Source organism: Coptis chinensis, chromosome 3, assembly GCF_015680905.1.
Source record: "Coptis chinensis isolate HL-2020 chromosome 3, ASM1568090v1, whole genome shotgun sequence".
Lineage (NCBI taxonomy): Eukaryota > Viridiplantae > Streptophyta > Magnoliopsida > Ranunculales > Ranunculaceae > Coptis > Coptis chinensis.
The window spans coordinates 56,665,894-56,689,247 of record NC_141458.1 but is presented as its reverse complement, the minus strand read 5'-3'; the positions used below and the strand labels follow the sequence as shown (position 1 = coordinate 56,689,247).

The following is a 23,354-nucleotide window of genomic DNA, read 5'->3' as shown; positions in this document are numbered from 1 at the left end:
TAAACTGTAACCTTCTCTCTGTTAGCCAATTAACCAAATCTCATAATTGTGTTGCCTTGTTATTTCTTACTCACTGTATTTTTCAGAACACCCTTACCAAGGAGAGGATTGGCAGTGGTAAACAAAGTGGAGGATTGTACTATCTGGAGGATGGTTTTCAACGGTCCAATCAAGGAGTCCAAGCTCATGTTATGAGTGACGATAAGGTTAATAAAAATAAAGGCAAGATTTGGCTATGGCATAGACGACTAGGACATCCCTCATTTGGTTATCTTAGGAGATTATTTCCATCTTTATTTAATGGTTGTAGTCTTTCTGATTTTGCTTGTGAAACTTGTGTAATGGCGAAAAGCTATCGGACTGTTTTCTCTTAGAGTGATAATAGAGCTGATGCTCCTTTTTCTTTAGTTCATTCAGATGTTTGGGGTCCTGCCCCACGTCCTACACATAACGGGATGAAATGGCTTATTACTTTTGTCGATGACTACACTCGGATGACTTGGGTATATTTTTTAAAACATAAAAGTGATGTCTGTACAGTTTTTCCCCTTTTCCATCAGATGGTGCTCACACAGTTTGGAATCTCTATAAAGGTTGTTCGCTCTGATAATGGGGGTGAGTATTTCAAAAAGGAATTTACTGGCTTTATGCATTCAGTTGGTATTCTACATCAAACCTCTTGTTCTTATTCTCCTCAGCAAAATAGGGTTGCAGAACGAAAAAACAGACGTCTTTTAGAGGTCACCTTGTCTTTATTAATTGGTGGTCATGTCCCATCTCACTTATGGGGCGAAGCTTTGACCTCTACTGTTTACTTGATGAATCGTACACCTTCTAGTGTTGTCCAATTTCGGAGACCCTTAGATGTGCTTTCTGATCACTGTACGCTTCCGCCCATTGTTCATTTAGCACCCTATATCTTTGGGTGTGTGGTGTATGTTCACTTACATACGCAACAACACACCAAACTTGATCCACGTACGTTGAAGTGTGTCTTTGTTGGGTATGGCTCAACTCAGAAGGGTTATAAGTGTTAGCATCCATTTTCTATTTTTTTTTTCTCAATGGATGTCATTTTTCATGAACACGACCTTTTTTATACGGAGATCACTGATTCTTCACTTCAGGGGGAGAATAGAAATGAAATACAGAATCATGATGATATAATGGTCTTTGATTTATCGAGACCACAATCACCTAGTGATAAAAACTCAATAGAAAAAGTCGATGGAACCTCCACTGAGTGCTCAAGTGAAGGATGTGAAGATCAAGTCCATGATAGTACATTACCTCCTACAATGGATCCACTAATCCAATCTTCTCCAGAAGACCCATTAGAGGTATCGCTCGACTCTATTATTGTTGATTCTAATACTCATAATGTTGGTGATTCTAATATTCATGATGCTAATCTACCTAGTCTTAATTCTGAACTAGTTCAATATCATCTTCCACCTCGATCTAACCGTGGCCAACCACCAATTCATTATGAACATGATCCTAAAGCTAAAGTGAAATATCCCATAAACAACCATGTGTCATCTCATAAGTTGTCCAAGTCATATGCATCTTATGTATTCCAGTTATCATCTGTCTCTATTCTTAGTAAAATGCAGGAAGCTTTAGCAGATTCTAGATGGACCAAAGCTATGGCAGAAGAAACGGCAGCATTGAAAAAGAATGACACTTGGGAACTTGTAATCTTACCAAAGGGAAAGAAGATAGTGGGGTGCATATGGGTATTTACAGTTAAGCTCAAAGCAGATGGGGCTATTGAGAGATACAAAGCTCGACTGGTTGCGAAAGGGTATACACAATCTTATGGTGTGTTATTATCAAGAAACTTTGCACCGGTTGCTAAACTCAATACTGTGAGAGTACTTTTGTCATTAGGAGCTAATAAAGATTGGCCTCTTCTTTAATTTGATGTTAAAAATGCTTTCTTGCATGAAGATCTTACTGAAGAAGTATATATGGATCCTCCCCCAGGTATACTAGAATACTCAGATACTACAATGGTCTGTAAACTAAAGAAGGCATTGTATGGGTTAAAATGTACAGTCCCTAAGAGCTTGGTTTGGCAGGTTCACCAAGTCTATGAAGAAGTTCGGCTACAAACAAAGCAACTCGGATCACACTTTGTTTTTAAAACACAGAAGAGGTAAAATCACTGCTTTGATTATCTATGTTGATGATATGGTGGTGACAGGTGATGACCATGAGGAGATTTCTAGCTTATAACAGTATCTGGCTTCTGAATTTGAAATGAAACAACTTGGAGACCTTAAATATTTCCTTAGGATTGAGGTAGCCAGATCAAAGAATGGTATTTTCTTATTCTAGCGGAAATACATTCTTGATTTATTATCTGAGACGGGAATGCTTGGATGTAAGCCAGTTGATACTCCCATTGAGCAGAACCACAAATTGTTTCTGTGTTTGAATGCAACTCCAACCGATAAGGGGAGATATCAAAAGCTTGTAGGGAAACTGATCTATTTATCACATACCAGGCCAGATATTGCCTATGAAGTTAGTGTCATGAGTCAATTCATGCATGACCCATGTAAACCTCATATGGATGTTGTAGAGTGCATATTGAGATATTTGAAATCTGCTTCGGGTAAAGGCTTATTGTTCTCGAAACATGATCACATAAAAGTAGAAGGTTACACTGATGCAGATTGGGTAGGTTCAGCCGACAACAGAAGGTCTACCTCAGGATACTTCACTTTTTTAGGTGGAAACCTTGTGAGTTGGAGGAGTAAAAACACCCGATGAGTATCAAGATCAAGTCTTTGAAATTTGAATATAGAGGTATGGCATATGGGGTATGTGAGTTGCTGTGGTTGAGAAACTTGTTAACGGACTTGGGTATTAAACCAAAAGTGGAAATGAATCTATATTGTGACAATACGCCAGCTATAGAGATAGCTCATAATCCTGTTCAACATGATCGGATGAAGCATGTGGAGATTGATAGACATTTTATCAAAGAGAAACATGAAGCTGGAATTATTACTTTTCCATTTGTAAAGTCTGAAGACCAACTAGCAGATGTCCTTACTAAAGCAGTGGCTAGCAAGGTGTTTATTGACTCTCTTGTCAAGTTGGGCATGTGTGATATCCACGCACCAACTTGACGGAGGGTGTTGGAATATTTGTTACCTTAGTTAGGATTAGCAAGTATCTTGTAATCTTAGTAAGATTATTATCTTCTCCTAGATATGTGGATCTAGGAGATCTTCTATATTCTTGTATATATACCCACTGTTCTATATCAATAAGATTATCAGAAATATTCAGTAAAACATCTTTGACAAATAACCAGAAGAGCACAAGAAAGAGAGTAAACTGTCCAATGAACCTTTCTAGCAGCTGAGTCGACTTTAGTGGGTAGCCGAAGCCATGCGGAATAGAGTAGAGATTCGTAGACTGTAAACCAAAAAGGATATAGTGAAAAAATATTGAAAAAGTAACATACTACTATCAAAGGCATTATAGACACAACTTAGACCGAGTTGTGTCACGGTTTGAGTAATATTTGGAGAGCTAGTAGAGCACCAAGGCTAAAAAAATTGTTATTGGTTGCCTCTAGGGCAGGGAACAGGCTAAAAAAATTGTTATTGTTATTGGATATGGCTATATCTGAATTTGTATCCGAATTTTTTGATAGTATCCAAATCCGAATCCGAATGTTTCAAATTTTTTCTATCTAAATTTGAACCCGAATCCGAAGCGGATAACACTAAACATTTGAAAATTTACCAAAAACCCTTATCCGATCCCATATACGTATTCGACCCGTATACAAAATCAAATATGAAAATAGACCTGAACTCGACCCGAATTCATCGGGTTTGGGTTCGAATTTGGGTCTACCTGACCCAATTCCCTTCCTTAGTTGCCTCCAACCCAACGACAATTTAAGGTAAACTTAGATGGTGTATCAAGGAGAATCTTTGAATTGTTGGTTATGGTATATATGAGTTAGAGTCTTAGAGATTAGGGGTGTGCATTAAACCATATAAACCGTGCGCACCAAAACTTTTAGATGACTTTTTTTTTGTTAAATCTATGGTGCGCGAGATGTACCAAAAGTTTTGGTGCGCGCGATTTCTAGCCACACAATGGGAGGGGTAGAATCGGAAGAAAAAGATTTAAAAATAATTTTGTCGACAATGTAAATGAAAAATGGGTTTCCACCTCCTCTAAAACTAAACCTGAACGAATCATAGAAACTACTCTAACTCCATAATGTTGTAAAACAACAACAAGAAGAATCGATCACTCTTTGAATAACACAGCAATGGTAGAATTATTTCAGTCTCTGACAAACTCACTGAAAATCACCTTCTTGCCTATTCCAAACATCAGGTAATTCATTCTGATGAACTTTAAGAAGTAATTGTCTATAGAGTTACATAGAGGCCACCTAATTGAAAATAAAGATTATATCTTTGCCTATCATTACAATTTAGTTCTTAGTATTCGAATACAAAGTTGTCTTCTGATAAGAGCCCAAAACTGTAGTTTTAACCCTGTAACAGTCATACTTTTAGACCAATTATGTGAGTAATAATTAAGAGTTAACATTGATTATGTGTTTTTATGCATTTCAGGCTTCAAAGTCCATTATGTGCAGAAATGTGCCACTTTAGCGAGATAAAAGAGCAAAGGTCGGTTACTAAGGAGTTCCGTGATTAAAGGCCAAGATTCAAGAAGACAAAGCCTTTCTAAAGCCCGGTCAAAGCTGAAAAGTCAAAGTCCACGCAGGCAGAAACAGTGCACAAAGTCAACAGAACTTCCGAAGACCATATCTTTGGACTCAGACCTCGGAATTGGGCCTACCTTATGTCAAAACGACCGGCTCGGAAAGAGCTTTCCAATGGTCCAAGTCTTGACCCAATCAGAGGAGCAGAAGTGGGCAAAAAGTCTGTTGAAGCGAACTGCAGCTGAAGAGGCCTTTTTGACTGAAAGAATTGGGTTTTGGGCCTGATTCTCTGGCCCAAAACATGGCTCCAAGCCCATGCACGATTTTTGGATCTGAGAGTATAAAAACTAAAGCTTCACTCTTTATTAATGGTAGATAGTTAGACCTATATTAATTAGCCTCCATTAATTAGTTTTAGAACTTAGTTTAATTAGTTTCAATTCATTGTATTAGATTAAACCTTTGAATCTTGTTCTTCACTTGATTAGATCAATAAAGTAGTATTTTTATCAATTTCGATTTTTGTCATTTCCATTTCTAGATCTAATTTCAATTCTTGTTCTTATTTCATTTTAGTCATTAAATTAGATTTCATTATTGTTTAATTAAGTAAATTTCAATTCTTTACATTATGTTTAGTTTAGATTCAATGGGAAATGTTAGTTTGATGAATCAAGGCTAAAACCTCCATTAGAGGGGTTGATGAAGCCTTGATGAAAACTTAGTTGTTAGTGTAGAATTGTTTGTAGATTCTATTCCACTCTAGAAGGTCGTGTTTCGCCATGAGAATGGGTGGACGACCTCACATGCTAGTTAGTATTTGGTAGAAATGCCACGAACACTAGGGATTAGAACTCGAAATTCTTGCCGTAAGAATGTAAGAATCGAGATACAACAATCTATGCTAGGTTATTAAGTTGGATTCGAGGTGGATTCAATTCCCCTCGAATCCTTTATCTAGATTAAAAAACAATCATATTTCCATAGCATTCGTAGTTTAAATTCAACATATTGAATTTCATATTGCATCGTAGTATAATTCCCCCTCGTAAAACTCTCATTAGACTTAAGACTGATTAATTAGATTAGAAAACAATTCCATGCTAGAGCACTAGGAGTGGAACGAATTTGTTACTCCACTCTATTTCGATAGAATTGAGAGTAGAAACTTTGATAAATTAGGCACGTAAACTATCGTTTAGTTTTACTTACGTTTAGAGTTCCATCGCTTTATTCATTAGTAAAATTATCATTTTTATGTTTATCAAATGACGCCGCTGCCATCTTAGTTGCACTTTAGCATTGTTTTCATAGTAGAATTAGTCATTTTTAAGTCCCATTAAACCCACCCACCCTTGTTTGATTCATATTGTGGTTATTCGTTTCAGCGTTGAAAAATTTCGGGATAGAATTACACGGAAGCGATCGGCGCCTTATAAGGGAGCGCTACCGCCTATAGTTCGGACTTCGAAAGCGACCCGCCCATCATCGAAAGTGCAACCCACCCTCACTTACTGGACTTCGAGCGTGACCCGCCCTCATACCAAGCGCGACCCGCGTTCACTTATTGGACAAGGAGCGCGACCGCTTCTATGCAAGTGACAGCATGCTATGCAAATTTTTGCGGATTTCTACAGTTTGTTTGAATTTTTGATTTTTCAAGTTTTTCAGTGTTTTAACTTGTTATTTACACTGAACACGCGTAAACAAGACGCTATTCATAAGCGAAGCAAGGACGCAATCAGGTATTCCTTTCTTCCACACCTCGCATCTCCAATTAGAGGTTTCTACTAGTATATCGAATTGTTTGGAGTGTTGCATGTTTAGTTAAGTTCGACTTAGTCTTGCATGAGATTAAGGTCCGGGTCAAGAAAAACAACTAACATAATTACACGGCAACGTCAACAAACAAGTCTATCTAGTTTCCCACCCACTACACCTCTAGCTACTATTTGACACACACCACCGATATATTATGGTCAAGAAAGAGAGACTCTCTCTCGACTTTTATAAAGCCTTGAATCGAAAAGCGATAGCCCTAAATCTTGCATCGTTCTAGCAGACCCGGTGGGGATTTCCGTGATCCCTCAAATATATTTAATTTGTTACCCGTTTTTCATGGTTTATCATGAAAAACCTTATATCGTAGGATTGAACAAGTCCTTACAACATTCCACCATCCTACGGTTGGTGCGGAACAAATTAAATTGAGGGTATTCCCTTTCACCTTAGCTGATAAGGTGGCGTCTTGGTTAACTGCCCAAGCGCCTAATTCTGTGGACTCATGGGCCAAACTTGTTCAGCTGTTTATGGAACATTTTTACCCACCCCTAAAGACGGATGAAATGCTTTCCAAGATTCACTTCTTTCGACAGAATCCTCATGAATCATTTTCGAGGCTTGGAATCGTTTTCACCGACCGCTTATAGAGTGTCCACACCATAATCTAGCAAAAGACACGTTAGTGCGTGCCTTTTTCAAAGGACTTCAACATCACCATAAAGAAGTCCTTGACATAATGAATGGGGGTAGTTTCCTAAGTAAAGGAGCCTCGGAGGCTTACAAATTTTTAGAAGAACAAACTAAACGCAATAACAATTGGGGAGTGATGATATCCCCGCCTCGCTAGTTCTTCTTCAACAGTTAAGGCCGCCGGTATGTTTGAGATGAAACCCGATCCAGAACTTAAAAATTTAATCGAATCTCTAACTAAAAAGGTAGAGGCTATTTCTATTCAACAAAAGCCTATCCCCGTCATGAATGTAAATTCAAATCCATGTAGTTTCTGTTGGAGTCCTGAACATCCCGACTCCCACTGTCCTATAGCCTATGAACATTCTTGTTCCATTAATAGTGAACCTAACGCCCCTTGGAGACAAAATCCCAACTTCGGTTGGAGAAATAACCAACAAGTCACACCTACAGGGTACAATAATCAATATGTTAGGCCAACGACGGTTATAACCAAGCTCCACCACAACAAGGGCGAGTCGAGGTAATTATAATAATTATAACAACTAAAGCTTAACCTCGACAAGGTCAAGCACAAGGTCAATGTAGTTATAATAATTATAATGCTAATAGAGATATCGTTCCGGTAAATAATAACTATCACAATCCGCCCATAAATAATCAATGCGAGATAGTTCCAGTCACACCACCCGTGACTACTACACCCACACAACCGGATCGTCTTGACACCTTCATACAAGTGAGCCAACAACTTTTCCAAACCATGGCTCAATCTAACCAACACATTCTACAATCCGTTAATAATTTAAACCAATAGTTAGCCCAAGAGAAAGCCCAACCAAAAGGCGTGTTTCCAGGCCAAGCGATACCCAACCCTAGAACAGCAAACATAGCCTTTGAAGTAAACGGTAATACTAGTACGGAAACTACAACCGTAGGTGAGCTAAATGCCATCACCACTCTCCGTTTGGAAGAGTGATTGATAACAAAGTAACTATGCCTATAGTTACCCCATCAAGATACTCCTACACCGGATATCGAACTAGATACGAAATAGAAAACGAAGAACCTACCACTGTAGAGGTACCAGTTAAACCATAACATAAGAAACAGAAAGCCAAGGTTACACATCAAGTCGAGCCATACGCTAAATATAGAGCGAAACCACCGTTCCCTCAGAAATTAGCCATGCTAACCAGGGATACTAACTTTGAGGAGATTAGGAACGTTTTCAAAAATCTAACGATAAACCTTCCTTTTCTCGAAGCTATAAAAAAGCTACCTAACCACGCTAAGTTTCTTAAGGAGTTGTGCACTACTAAAGTAAGACCAACATACCTAAAGGCGCCTTTCTAACTGAGCAGTTCCCAACTTTATCCGAAAATAATGGAATTGTTAAGTACAAGGACCGGGTCGCCCCTCTTCGCATAATGCACCTTAGGAGATTCTCACACAACGATCAGCGGGCTTACTAGACACGGGGGCTAGTGTTAACTTACTCCCGTTTTATTTGTATAAACAAATAGGTCTAGAGGAGATGCAACCTACTAAAATGACATTGCAATTAGCCGATCGGTCTATTAAGTATCCTAAGGGTGTGTGTGGTTGAAAACGTGCTAGTTAAAGTCCAAAATTTTACTACCAGGCCGACCCGTTATCCTCGACACAGAAGTCACTAACGACTCTGTACCTATCATTTTAGGGCGTCGCCAACGCGCTCATAAACTGCCGCGATGGTTCGATGTCCTTGTCCTTTGGCCATCTTTCTGTTGAGGTAAATGTTTTCAAAACGAGGACACAGTATCCCGATTCATCTACAAATGGCGAGGTTAGCATGATCGAGAGCTTAGCTCAAGATTACTTCAAAAACATGTTTCCGGAGAAACAGATTAACAAATTCCTTTCATTCAGAAATTCCGACTTTAACAATGACTCCCTGGTAGTAGACGAAATCGAAGAAGAATTCCTGCAACTCTTTTGCACCGCTTCTTTACCACTTCGCGAGTCCCCCCTTGCCAACAACCATTCATCCCTTGATGCGATAACGGAAGATGAATTTTTCAATCTCTATCCCAGTGATCCTTTTGACCCACCTATTGAGGAATGTCTTGCATATATCAAGAATTCTGATGATATGGACTTGAGAGCTCTAGCTGAGAATCATTCACCTTCCATCACCAATATTCCCCACCCTCCACCTTTTCAAAGGAACCTCGAGTTTGCACTCGATCCTTTAGTTTCTCCTGTGCTTCATGATTTTTTAAATCCACCTAGTAAACAAATAATTCCCAAGGATAAACCACTTGACACCGTCATTTTCAGACTTGAGACAGTCCCTAACTACACCATGAATGAGTTTTGTGCTAAACCCACATCCTCATTTTTTCCATGCTTTTTCTCTAAAACTTATCCCAATCCACCATATCTTCCACAACCATTAACTTTTCCACACTTATTCACTAGGACACCCTCTCGTTCAAAAATGAAACATAAGGTGCATGCTCGGTTATGTTATAGGTCTATCTGACTTCGCTTTCATTCCACTAGGCAAGGCCAGAGGGAAATCTTGGTGCTTGATTGTGTTTGGATATGTTTTCTGTGATATTTATTTATGGAGCGATCCACAACTATTTCGGTTATTGATATATGATAAACCGCATATTTATACATATATTTAGATAAAGTCTCGAAAGTATCCGACTATAAGCGACTCAAATTTTGTGTTTGGTGCATTTCCTTTCATTTCCATATATTGGTGAATGCACCATTCAGGTAACCGGGCCCTCCCTATGGAGTGTGTGGTTGTAAGTACGGATCCTAAGTCCACGGTTCACATAATTCACGTTTTCCACTCTTGCATGTTTTCTTGGTTTTGAGTCATGTTTTCTATGGTGTGAATTATGTCTTTATTGCTTATTGTTTTCCTTTATATTAAACCTAATTCATAAAAAGTAAAAAAGTTTAAAGCTATAAAAATAGTAATCTAGCAAGTCGGGAATCGACCTTAAAAGACCTAAATTTTCGTGACAATACCAACTTTCGAGTATAGGCCAAACAAAATTTCAAACTTAAAAGAGTTTTCCAATTTTGTTTGGGGGTGCATGATTTTGGTATTCATTTCAAATCTTGTTGCCACCCTAAGCCTGTCATGTTTACTCGATTGGAGTTTGTGTTAGTTAGTACATAACAGTTTAATTGTGCTTCATATTATCATATCATCTTTACAATATTTTACATTATACAGTCGCCAATTTTGCCACGCGTTTCTATGGTAAATTCTTTCCTTATCTCTTTACACTTTGAGGACAAAGCGTTCGATTGTTTGGGGGTGGGATAGAAACATTTGCAAAAATTTGACACTTTTAGGATGTAAATTATGCACTTTTATTTATAAAATGTTAAAAATTATAAAAATTAGTTAGTTACATAATTTAATTGTGCTATTGAATTGTTTCATGAACCCCCTTCTCCCAAATTGTTTGGGGGTGGTATAGAAACACGATGTAAATGTTAAGCACATATTAGGTTGTATATTACGTATTATTTGTCTTAAAAATAAAAATAAAAAAAAATATAAAAATAAAAAATTTATGCTATACACTTAGGAATATTGGTATTGTTTCTTTCTCTACGCTCTTAATAATCTAGAAGTCTCACGTAGCTTTTGCATTAGAATAGTTTTTAGAAACTTAGGTTAATATATAGGTAATAATCGTTGCATCTATCTATAAATATATTACATGAGTATCTATGATTGTTTGGTGATAAGTTTCTGGAAATCTAGGCTAGAGTACTTTATTCTACAAATCTGTGAGAATATAGCCTAAAGCCTTATATGAGTGAAACATTTGAGAAATGACACAAGAGAGAAGTATATTCGAATAGAGAAATCACACGCGTCCACTTGCTTGACCACTATACCATGTCCTAAGAGAGAATTTAGGCCCTTTTTTGGATCGATATAGCTAGAAATTCGACCTAAGTATATTTTTCTGCTAGTCACCCTAATCGAGCCTTTCATTAGCCCTTTCATAAACCACAAATCTTTTTACCCTGTTACAAAACAAAAAAAAAAAAAAGCAACTTACCCAATTTAGAATAAGTCTGAGAATAGAATGAGGAAGAAAGAAGAAGAGAAAAACATGTGTAAACAAAAATTAGTTAGTTGCTTCAGGAAATAAAGAAAAGAAGTTTCCATCCAAAGAAAAGAAAATGAAAAATAGAAATAAAATAAAAACTCCAAAAAAATAGAATAAAAGGAGTCAAAAGCCAAAGAAAGAGAAAAAAATATGGCTAAGGATGGAAACAAAGTGTAGAAGCAAAAAGTAAATAACAAGGTTTTCTCTAGTTACATAATATGAAGACTCTTTTATCTCGGACTTGTCCTTTTTGAATATCCATTTCCTTCCTTCTTAAACCATCTCCTAATCCCGAAACACCTAATAAAAGACCTCTAGCTCAATTAGGAATAGGTTAGTGTGATAGTAAGTGGTAGATGTGTTTGATCGACTCCGGCTTTCCTTGTGTGTCATTGAGATTGTAAGGTAAAGTGTGCCCCACAAGCACTAGAGTAAATAAACTTGAGTGGAAAAATCGAGTGTTGTATCTTGACTATTATTGTGAGAACCTACTTAAGGACGCTATTTCGAGTTTCAGAAACGGACCTGCTATTGCATTTCATAGTATTACTCATTGTATATATGTTTATTATAGATGATTGATTATTATGCATATATTAGCTTAGGTTTCGACTTGATTACTCTATATGCATTGCTAGTGAGAGGTATAGTTAATTTAGAGATGAATAAGGAAACAATAGTTTTATTTCTTAGTAATTGTAGTATAGATGAAGTTTGTGAGTACCTTCACTGGAAAACTCTCACGAGGCTATAACTCATCCACTAGGGAATTCCTAGTGGTTTAAGGGCCTTGTTATATATGGTAAATGCAATCGCGACTCAGTAAACGAGTAGATAGAACTCCATTTTGGTCACTTATTCTAATTTCTCATCTTTGCTTGAGGACAAGCAAAATGTTGTTTGGGGGTGGTTTGATAAGAGCCCAAAACTATAGTTTTAACCCCCAGAATGATCATACTTTTAGAGATTAATTATGTGAGTAATAATTAAGAGTTAACACGATTATGTGTTTTTATGCATTTCAGGCTTCAAAGTCCATTATGTGCAGAAATGTGCCACTTTAGCGAGATAAAAGAGCAAAGGTCGGTTACTAAGGAGTTCCGTGATTAAAGGCCAAGATTCAAGAAGACAAAGCCTTTCTAAAGCCCGGTCAAAGCTGAAAAGTCAAAGTCCACGCAGGCAGAAACAGTGCACAAAGTCAACAGAACTTCCGAAGACCATATCTTTGGACTCAGACCTTAGAATTGGGCCTACCTTATGTCAAAACGACCGGCTCGGAAAGAGATTTCCAATGGTCCAAGCCTTGACCCAATCAGAGGAGCAGAAGTGGACGAAACGTCTGTTGAAGCGAACTGCAGCTGAAGAGGCCTTTTTGGACTGAAAGAATTGGGTTTTGGGCTTGATTCTCTGGCCCAAAACATGGCTCCAAGCCCATGCACGATTTTTGGATCTGAGAGTATAAAAACCAAAGCTGCACTCTTTGTTAATGGTAGATAGTTAGACCTAGATTAGTTAGCCTCCATTAATTAGTTTTAGAACTTAGTTTAATTAGTTTCAATTCATTGTATTAGGTTAAACCTTTGAATCTTGTTCTTCACTTGATTAGATCAATAAAGTAGTATTTTTATCAATTTTGATTTTTGTCATTTCCATTTCCAGATCTAATTTCAATTCTTGTTCTTATTTCATTTTAGTCATTAAATTAGATTTCATTATTGTTTAATTAAGTAAATTTCAATTCTTTACATTATGTTTAGTTTAGTTTCAATGGGAAATGTTAGTTTGATGAATCAAGGCTAAAACCTCCATTAGAGGGGTTGATGAAGCCTTGATGAAAACTTAGTTGTTAGTGTAGAATTGTTTGTAGATTCTATTCCACTCTAGAAGGTCGTGTTTCGCCATGAGAATGGGTGGACGACCTCACATGCTAGTTAGTATTTGGTAGAAATGCCACTTAACACTAGGGATTAGAACTCGAAATTCTTGCCGTAAGAACGTAAGAATCGAGATACAACAATCTATGCTAGGTTATTAAGTTGGATTCGAGGTGGATTCAATTCCCCTCGAATCCTTTATCTAGATTCAAAAACAATCATATTTCCATAGCATTCGTAGTTTAAATTCAACATATTGAATTTCATATTGCATCGTAGTATAATTCCCCCTCGTAAAACTCTCAGTAGACTTAAGACTGATTAATTAGATTAGAAAACAATTCCATGCTAGAGCACTGGGGAGTGGAACGAATTTGTTACTCCACTCTATTTCGATAGAATTGAGAGTAGAAACTTTGATAAATTAGGCACGTAAACTATCGTTTAGTTTTACTTACGTTTAGAGTTCCATCGCTTTATTCATTAGTAAAATTATCATTTTTACGTTTATCATCTTCCACTGGAGTGGTCTTTATGAATTCTTCATAGTGATATACATACCTTATTGAAACTTTAGTTGAAGAATAATGTGTTATTAAGTCTGACAATTTTTTTTTGCCCATATATAATAGTGTGGTTTGTCTTAAGTTCCTCTTTACAAATTAGTATAACTAATTTCCCCTTGTGCAACAGCTCTGCCTTGCCACCAATAATTGACCTTAGTTCATTCAAATTATTAGTAGGAGGCATGATGTCCTGTTGATGGGTACTTCTGAATGATAGATTGTAGCACATCCCTTCGTCTAGTAACTTTACAAACTCAAACCATCAAAACAATAGTGAATGTAGAAAAGATTACACAATAGAGAATATGTTTTTTGATTGAGTGCCTACATCAATGAAGTGAAAGTTGGCTCCTAAGCTTTGAACAATTTACTGCTAAGCACCTACTAGCACATTAAAATTTTAACTTGGTTTTTCAAAATATTTGAATTTTTCAGTACTATATTATTATTATTGAAACCTATGTGAGGACACCACCTATATTATTATTATTGAAGTCAGTTGGCATCAACTCTTATAGGCACTTTCTCTTATGGCATTTGGGAATTTAGCGTATTCACAGAATCAGTTCATTTTGACATGAATATTATCAGAAACCATTAAAGAATGGATTGTTTACTACCTCCTTCGTCAACCTTTCACATGGTTGATTGGCCCTTCAGAATCACTCTTACATTAGTCTCATGGTATTTTTTTGATGCTAGTGGTACACAACAACCAGATGGCACTGAAGGATATTCACTCATCTTTAAGAGAGAAACTATGAGAGAACGGGAGTTAGAGAGTTAGTTTCAATGGGGACCAATATAGGGGTGACCAGGAGTGAGATAACGTAACCTATCTTGGTGATCCAGTGCTCCATTTTTTTACCGCCTTTAGCAAATTTTAGTTGGTGAGCTGAACTTATCCTTCCAACATCGTGTTTTCCTTTTTCGGCAAATACTCCATTGCCAACAGTGTTGATCTTGTTAAGGAAATCAAGCTCTTCTCTTGTTAGTTTAAGTCTCTTTGGTCTTTCCGGGTGAAATCCTACATTGCCTGAAGAGTGTGATTTGGGAAAGGCTAATTTTGGTTAACTGTCTTCATAGGGTTATATACTAAAATCATTACTTTTGTATTAACTCTAATTCTTTATATTTTGAATGAGAATCATATGGGCAAATGTTATGCATATTATATATGTTATTAGTTATATGCATGTGTCTAATACTTTATGTTGTAGATGATATGGTGTGAATACACAGAAGATCATATCATCAATACCTTATAAAGTATAAGTAATCATTCATAACCTAGATGGATTTGGACAAACCATTAGTACGGTTGTAGTATAATCTGGTATTAGTCTATCTTGACTATAGGATTACACTAGTACACTTTGTGTGTATTGAACAAGACCAAGTGAGGTTGTTTCTCTTTATATTGACTATATAAGAGAACAAACGCCTCTGTTATTATGGATGCTTGTCCTCTTAATTCGGATATAATAACGGGCACTTACGTGCATTGTACATTGCTTTAAATCATCAATGAGTGAGATTTATTTGTGAATCAACAAACTTGATGGATTGGGTAATGACATTGTATGTAAGGTGTGCTATTGATTATAGAAGGAATCCGTGACCCGTAGGAAGTCGGGTTGATGATGTCCCCTTAAGGAGCTCAAAAAGATTGTCATGTAAACCCTGCAGGTGGATTTATTCCGACATGACAATGAGGTTGAGTGGTACTACTCAAGGACATAAGAAGTTGATTAATGTAGTTGTCAGTAACTTGACTTAATCAACGGACAATTCGATATCTTAAACACGGGGAGATCAACGAGCATATAATATGGAGTTCATAAATGCTGACACGTAATTTGGGATTAGGGCGGTAGTGCAACAATGGCCTAAGCCATTTGTTGATGGACTTGGGCCGTATGTTCTGGGCGAACATGGGAAGCCCAAGCCCGTCAGGAGGCCCAACCCTAATTTCTCCTCATGGTCCCTGTTGTAGCCTATAAATAAAATCCCTTCTCTCCTGGCCAAAATTCACTATTCATTCTGGATTGAAAAGAGAGGCAAGGAAAGATGGATCCAAAATTAGTTCTAGCTTTGGGGGAAAGAAGGGGGTTGGTAGATCATTGCCCACACAACGTCCAATCTATTGAAAGGAATACAACAGAAGATCAAGGTTTTTTTTTTTTTTTGAAATAACTAGGGGTCAGCCCCCAAACTTTATTAACTTCAATTTCTCAAGTACATAATGCCTTCCTTATCCCTCGTGATCAGTACATGCATTTTTTGATCCATCGGGGGACTAAAGAGCAGCAAACCATTACACTCGTCTCTATTTAGTTTTGATAAGTAGTCAGCTACTTGGTTACCTTCCCTGAAGACATGGACAAAGGATAGTTTGTCAAACTTCGAACACACAGTTTGAATCGTGCTACTGTGTTCCTACAAGCATTACCACGGTGGCTTTCCTTTCTTTGTTAATATCTGTACCCCCTGCATAGAGTCTGATTGCACTTGAATGCGTGTAATCCTCAGCTGCTCCGCACCTTCTAGCCCCTTTATAACAGCTAGAAGTTCCTGGTAAATCACCGATTTCTTCTTAGAATTGCCACTGTAAGCCAGTAGCACTTCCCCATCTCTATCCCTCAAGACACCTCCATAACCTGCCATCCCCTCTTGTACCGACCCATCTGTATTTAGAGCCACTATCTCCCTCTCTGGTTTCTCCCATTTGACCCATCTTTCCTCTTTATGTGTTACTTGGACCCTAATTCCCAACCTCTCCAACAACACTTTAGTTCACACGTCCTCCTGGACTGATTCCAGCGTCTTCCCCATGTATATCTTCATGCTATTTATGACCTTATGGCTTACCTCATCAGCTGCCTTGAATCGGTTCTTCTTTAACCTCCAATTTTGCTCAGTCCATATAGCTTGCACTGCTGCGCAAGTAAAGGCTCGAATCACTTCCGACACCATGTTATTCTTTCTGCTTAGTCTCATTAGGTAGTACCATTCATCATGAGATGCTCTTACTGCACCTGGTAAACCCATCGCCTTTTTGAACTCTTCCTAGACTATCTTCGAATATGAGCACTTGAAAAAGAGATGAGTTGAACTCTCATCATGGTTTCCACACAAACAGCACTTTGTGGTTCTTATTACCTTCTTCGCCACCAGTCGATTCTGTGTTGGGAGAGCTCCGGAGAACAGTTGCCAAACAGTGAAAGAATGCTTTAGTACTGAGTACTTCCCCCCAGACTATCTTGAACCATTTGACTTTACTCCTCACATTCTTTAGGACTGAGTACGCTGATGATGTTGAAAATTCTCCTGAGCTGTTAGGCGTCCATGTGACCTGGTCCTCCATGATGTAGGTGTTAATCTCCGTATCCATGATCCATTTCTTTACTTCGCACTCCTGTAGATCAGTGATTACTCTTGTCCAACCACCATCAGCTATCACTTTTGACACTGTTGCATCTTCTGGGATTGCATTAGCTAGCAATGCTTTGGCTTGACTATTAAGGATCAGTGGGCCTGAACACCATGGGTCATGCCAGAAGCTGGTACTCTTTCCATTCACAATACAGTACCTGATGTACTTCCTTGAAATCTCTCTATGTTTCAGTATGCCCCTCCATACCCATGAACAGTCCCTCGGTACTTTCATGGTCCAGAAATGTTTCTGCTTGATATGGTGCTGCCATGACCATTTGACCCATAGACAATCCGATTTCTGTGCCAGCTTAAAAACCAAACCACAGTATGCAGCTTTATTCCACACTCTAGGATCAACAAGGCCAATCCCTCCTTGCTCTTTATCTAGTCTGAGAGTCGCACTACTCGCGTGATGCATCTTCTTTTCCATGCTTGGCCCAGCCCATATAAACGTGTTGCATATCTTTGCCACCTTTTCTATCACAGTCTTCGGAAGCACAAAAATTTGAGCCCAATAAGTTTTGCACTCGTCCCGCTCGGTTGAGCTCCTTATTCTTCCAGTTTGATATTCTAGCCGAAATCTTCTCTATTAGCGGCAAACATTCTCTTATTCCAAGTCTCGTTGCGGTGAGGGGGAGACCTAGGTAGGTAACAGGTGGTGCAACCACTGAGATGTGCAGAACTGCTGCCAACTCAAGCCCTTCTGCTTCGTTCATGCTACCTGTGATTAGTGTAGTCTTATCTTTGCTGAAATGGAGCCCTGTTGCATCAGAGAAAATTTTCAGAGTATCCCTTATGGCCTTCAGAGAGTCAATGTTACCTTTGCAGAATATTAGAACGTCGTCCGCAAAACAGAGGTGTGATATTTTTAGCTTCCTGCACTTCGAATGAGCATTGAGTCTGTTCATCTGCAAATCTTGTTGAAGAAGAGAACTCAGAATTTCCATAACTAATACAAACAAATACGGAGAGACTGGGTCACCCTGCCGCAGACCTCTTCTTCCTTCAAAATAACCTTCCGGCATCCCATTCACCATAACTGAATATGTAGGGGTGGTATAACACATTTTAGCCCATTCTATGAACAACCCAGGAAACTTGAATCGGCCCAAGATGGCTTCAAGGGCCTGCCATGAGACAGAGTCATACTCCTTTTTGATATCAAGTTTGATTGCACACCTCTTCTGCCCCTGCTTTCTCGAATATCCCCTTAACAACTTATGAGCTAGCAGAAGATTGTCTTGTATCGACCTCCCCGGTATAAAGGCTGATTGGGAATTTGAGATAATCCCCGATATGCACATCTTCATCCTGTTGGTTATAACTTTTGACACACATTTATACAAAGTGTTACAGCAAGCTATGGGTCAAAACGAGTCAACGGAGTTTGCGTTTTTCATTTTCGGTATGAGACAGAGAAAGGTGGAATTAATGCCTCCAAGAATTTTCCTGTGTTTGAATATATATTGGATAGATCTGATAAAATCTGCTCCAATCACATCCCAGCTTTTTTTGAAGAAACAGGCATTAAATCCGTCAGGGCCTGGGGATTTATTGTCCTCCATATCAAACAAAGCTTCTTTTATCTCGACTACTGTAATAGGGCCAATAAGAAAATTACTTGTGGCCTGATCGATCTCCTTTACTGTGAGGGTATTAAGAAACCCAGGGTCACAGTAAGCTTCCGAGGGCACTCCCAACAGATCCGAATAGTACTGGAGGAACGCCTTTGCTACATGGTCCCCCCTCTCTTTTTGCACCTTGTGCATCTATAATAACCCCCACAGAATTTCGGGGTTTTTTTTTTCCTTTAGCGCATTGAAAAAATATGCACTGCACCTGTCACCGAAGCATAACCAGTCAATATCCGTTTTATGAAATATGTCCGCTTCCTCTATTTTTATCAAGCTACATAGCTTATCTCGTAGCTCGTACTCTTGACCACTAAGGGCACAGTCCAACGGATTCTGATGTAGCAAGTCTTGCACTTCCTGGAGTTGCATTCTTGCTTCTTCGACCCTCCTTTGAATATCGCTGCTTAAGGATCTTGCCCACCCTTTCAAAATAGCCTTTAAACATTTCAATTTACTCGTCATCATGAAAGGTGGGCTACCATGCTCTGGTATTTCCCAACACTCCTTTAGCGATGCCTGGAAATCATTGTGTAGCAGCTAAAAGTTGCAAAACCTGAATGGGGGATGGTTTCTTTCTGGGCTGAAGAACGACATAACCAGCGGGCAGTGATCTGATAACCCCTGGGTTAAAACTTCCACTCTTGTGGCCAAGGTCTAAGCTGACCAGACAGCATTGACTACACATCTATCCATCTTTGACCATTTTCTGATGCTCGCACCTCCACTATTCCAAGTGTAGAAACACCCTGACACATTATGCTCAAATAGCCCTGCTACATTCAAATAACTGGCAAACGGCTGAGTTTCCCTCGGATGTACAACTCTATCCCCGATTCTTTCTTGGGAGAATAACACATTATTGAAATCTCCCATGACACACCAAGGCCCATGAATACCTACACTTAAGGCCTTTATCTCCTCCCACAAAATCAGCCTATCTTTCTGCTTATTACTCGCATACACGATAGTTACCAAAAAGCTGAAGCCATGCTGCAAACTTGTAGCCTTACAGTGCACAAATTGACCCCCTTCCACCTCCTTTTGAACAGTCAATATACTTGGGTCCTAACAGATCCAAATGCGACCATACTCGTCACTTGTATAGTTATGTTCTAACTGCCATTGCGGACACACTACACTTTTAGTTCTCGCCAATTTCTCCATTCGAACCTTTGTTTCCAACACTCCCATGCAACTTATTTTATTCTCTGTTATAAACTTCCTCAACTGTTTTGCTTTCATGCAGTCGTTTATTCCCCTAACATTCCAGCTACAAAGTCTAATCATTATCGGCCTTTTTTTTTACCACTCCCTTTGTTCTTCCCCCTTCCTCTCTTCCCTGACTCAGGCTACTTTTTATGCACTTCTCTTTGCTTCTGAGCTCTTGTTTGCACTGCAGTCCTCTCCACTTCTTCTATTTCTGGTCTAGTCGGTACCACCTTATCCCCAAACAACTCTGGCTCTGCATTAGATATATCATCATCTTCAAGGTCTACCAGTTCCTCGAAAATATTTCTCTCTGCATAGAATACGTTCACTTCAGGGTGTATGCCTCTCATTTGCTGTATAGGCGTGTGTATAGCTCCTCGGCCCGGAGCCTCAGAAGATTGGTCTCCAAAACAGCTCTCCACGCATCCTGGAGTCACTACATTAATGTTGCTGAGTGATACACTTTGATTTTGGGCCTGCTGTCCAGTGTCCTCCCCGCTACTCAGTATCATCTCGCCACTGTCAACATTCCCATTAACCACCCTTTGTTCTGTATTTATAATCACGACTGCTAGCGCCTCTGTTCCTTCACGTTCATTACCCTGTACAGTTTCAGTTTCATTCCCCGTTTGGCTCACATTTCCTCCTCCTATGCTGTCTGTTGTTGTTGATTCAGCCCCATTTCGCTGCACTGCCCTTTGACGCCATACCTTAGTCGTTCTTATATTACACTGCTCTGCCGCATGTCCAAACTTATTACAGTTTGTGCAAGACTTCGGCTTCCATGGGTATTCCAATGGTATCACAACCTCCCGGTTCCCAGCCTTAACAGTTATTACATCTTTATATTCATAGTTCACTGGGAACTCGATACAAAATCGCGCAAAGGATAATCTTTTCCTTTTCGCTGTTGCGTCATCCATAAACATTGGCGTGCCTCCCACTAAGCTCGCAAGGTATGATAGTCCATCAGATATCCACATTTCTTTTGGGACATCCAACAGCTTGACCCACAGAGGAATGGACGCTACCTTGTTTTTGTAGTTATCTACCTCAACTGTCCATGGCTTAACTACAAACACTCTACCCGCAATAAATATCGGTCCTTCATCCAGCACCATTTGGCAATCTTCCGAGCTCAGTAAAACTCATATAGAAGAGTTCCTTGTCTGTGGTAATATCAAATGACCCTTTCAATTTCCACTTTTTCTCCAGTATTTCCTTCACAGTCAAAAAGGACATTCTCTTATCCAGAAAATACCCCACCAGATAATCATCCCATTCCTTTATGCCTTGTTCCAGTAAATCTGCTGGAAACTGAGCCACTCCATCAACAAAGATGGGAGCAAATGACTTAAAGGCCACATTTGACTCTACAGATCCAGCTCTACCAAACAATGAGCTCCAAGAGGTACTTCGAGTATCCACATCCCTGTTTGGGTTACTAGAAGAAGCCATAATCTAGTTCCAACCAGTGAAAACTACCTGCATAAACCAACAAACCCCAGCTACTCCTTTGAACCTCCGCGAACTCAATCTATACGTAGATGAGGATTTTACCAGCAGAGAGGAGGAAGAAGAGGTAGGTCACTATACACCGGCCACTAAAAACCTCACTCTGTTGACAGAGGGGGATTTTACTATTAGTGGGAAAAAAACAGAGAGAACAAAAAGGATAATAGCCTAAGAAGAGTTTTGTTTTTTCTACTTTAGGCAAAAAAGCTGGCACCCGATCAAAACCGCATCCTAAGTTATGTTACTACCGATCTCCCTTAAAACGGTCCTTATGTTACTACCGATCAAGGGGTTGATTGTTGATTTGGATTCATAGCTATTGGATTCTCAGAGTTATCATAGCCAATTCTAAAAGGTATGAATTTTCTATCCAAAATCGTGAACACCATTAATTCCACTGCGCGTGGGTTTCACGGTTTGTAGAAATTTACATTATGAAATAATGGTTCCTACATGTCTGTAGTGGTAAAATCCTCCACTGAGCTACAGTGTGAGTTCGCTCAAGATAACCAACAATCTTGGATTCCTTCAATGGTAAAATCCTCCACTACTAGAAAGTGTGAGTTCGTCTGGAAGATACCGAAATAGATCTATCTGAATTCGAACAACCAAATACCATGAACAAGGAGGCCCCATCAAAAGTGAACCCTCCCGAGCTCATTACTGTTACAACCCCATCGGTTGCTACAACCAGGAGCTCAAATGTTGAAGCTACAACTCAACAAATCTAACTACCAATGGAATTTCTTCAAAGGAACATGGTCTCTTTTGCGGATAAGGTTGGAGGAGCACAACCTCAATACCTGGACGTTGAGGACCTTCCTGTTCCAGAAATCAAAGGTAACATGCCTTCAATCAAACTACCTAAGAAAGTAGTTGAAAGGGGTAGACTTTACTGCAGATACTGCTTGGTGGGTAGGTTGGATATGCAAAAAATCAAGATGGATGAGATTAGGTCCATAGTAGTAGCTAAATGGAGCTCGCAAGGTGACTGGAAAATTATCCCACAAGGAAAAGGATTCTTCATCATTCGACTTACCACTGAGTCTGATTGGAGGAATATATGGGGAGGGGATCCATGGAGGTTTGGAGAGCAAACTCTTCAACTCTCAAAATGGACACCAGACTTCGACACTGAAGTCCACACTAGAACAAAAGCTCTCATCTGGATTAAGTTTCCGAAATTGGGTTAGCAATACTGGGATTATGAGATCCTAATGTCTATGGGTAAAACTGTCTGCTACCCTATAGGTGTGGACAAACACACTCTTGAAAGAGACTTTGGCTACTATGCTAGCGTGTTAGTTGATGTGGATTTATCCAAACCTATCCGGAATCCGATTTGGGTGGAAGAGGAAGAAGGCATTTCCTTTGTGCAGGACATTGAAGTAGTGAAAATGCCTAAGTTTTGTGGGCATTGCAAGTCAGTGGGCCATTTGGTTGTTGAATGCAAAGTACTTTAGCAGTCTACCAGTAGGGAAGTAGCCACAAAAGTTACATCTCAGCCAGAGCTTGCTCCTAATACCAGGAAACAAAAAAAGAAAAATAGAAGTAAAGGAAAAAAACAAGCAGGATGAAGGTACAAGTGGCACTAAAGACTCAAATGGTGAATTCGTCACTACTCCAGCAGCCCAGAGCTGTAAATGTAATTGAGGTAGATGAGGAAGCTTTGCAAAATAACAGAGCAAATACAGAAGATACATATGGTGAGGTTCACACCTCCAAAAATGCACAAGAACCTCACCTTGGTGATGGGAATGCAACTGACAAGGAACAATTGAGGTCTGCTGAAG

The 23,354-nt window shown here is 39.0% G+C and overlaps 3 protein-coding genes across 3 annotated transcripts; 1 reads left to right on the top strand and 2 right to left on the bottom strand.

Annotated features, from left to right (window-relative positions):
* Nucleotides 1-15,991: 15,991 nt before the first annotated feature.
* Nucleotides 15,992-16,432, bottom strand: LOC147510112 (uncharacterized). Its single transcript, XM_086598017.1, has 2 exons — nucleotides 16,218-16,432; nucleotides 15,992-16,136 (listed from the first exon to the last, which is right to left on the bottom strand). The coding sequence occupies exons 1-2, from the start codon at nucleotides 16,430-16,432 to the stop codon at nucleotides 15,992-15,994; spliced, it is 360 nt and encodes a 119-aa protein (XP_086454143.1).
* Nucleotides 16,433-16,886: 454 nt separating this feature from the next.
* LOC147510111 (uncharacterized) lies at nucleotides 16,887-19,299 on the bottom strand. The gene is made up of 3 exons (XM_086598016.1): nucleotides 19,043-19,299; nucleotides 17,869-18,514; nucleotides 16,887-17,690 (listed from the first exon to the last, which is right to left on the bottom strand). The coding sequence occupies exons 1-3, from the start codon at nucleotides 19,297-19,299 to the stop codon at nucleotides 16,887-16,889; spliced, it is 1,707 nt and encodes a 568-aa protein (XP_086454142.1).
* Nucleotides 19,300-22,319: 3,020 nt separating this feature from the next.
* LOC147510110 (uncharacterized) lies at nucleotides 22,320-23,024 on the top strand. The gene is made up of 2 exons (XM_086598015.1): nucleotides 22,320-22,749; nucleotides 22,813-23,024. The coding sequence occupies exons 1-2, from the start codon at nucleotides 22,320-22,322 to the stop codon at nucleotides 23,022-23,024; spliced, it is 642 nt and encodes a 213-aa protein (XP_086454141.1).
* Nucleotides 23,025-23,354: the final 330 nt, after the last annotated feature.

Bases quoted from the DNA above. Each gene is read 5' to 3' on its own strand.
- LOC147510112 (XM_086598017.1), bottom strand. From the start codon at position 16,432: ATGGCAGGTTATGGAGGTGTCTTGAGGGATAGAGATGGGGAAGTGCTA. The intron at 16,137-16,217 runs GTAATGCTTGTA...CCATGTCTTCAG, and splicing joins AAGAAAGGAAAGCCACCGTG to GGAAGGTAACCAAGTAGCTG.
- LOC147510111 (XM_086598016.1), bottom strand. From the start codon at position 19,299: ATGACGAGTAAATTGAAATGTTTAAAGGCTATTTTGAAAGGGTGGGCA. The intron at 18,515-19,042 runs GTGCAGTGCATA...TATAACCAACAG, and splicing joins TGGTTATGCTTCGGTGACAG to GATGAAGATGTGCATATCGG. The intron at 17,691-17,868 runs GTTGCACCACCT...GTGCTTCCGAAG, and splicing joins CAGTTCTGCACATCTCAGTG to ACTGTGATAGAAAAGGTGGC.
- LOC147510110 (XM_086598015.1), top strand. From the start codon at position 22,320: ATGGTCTCTTTTGCGGATAAGGTTGGAGGAGCACAACCTCAATACCTG. The intron at 22,750-22,812 runs GTTAGCAATACT...GCTACCCTATAG, and splicing joins GATTAAGTTTCCGAAATTGG to GTGTGGACAAACACACTCTT.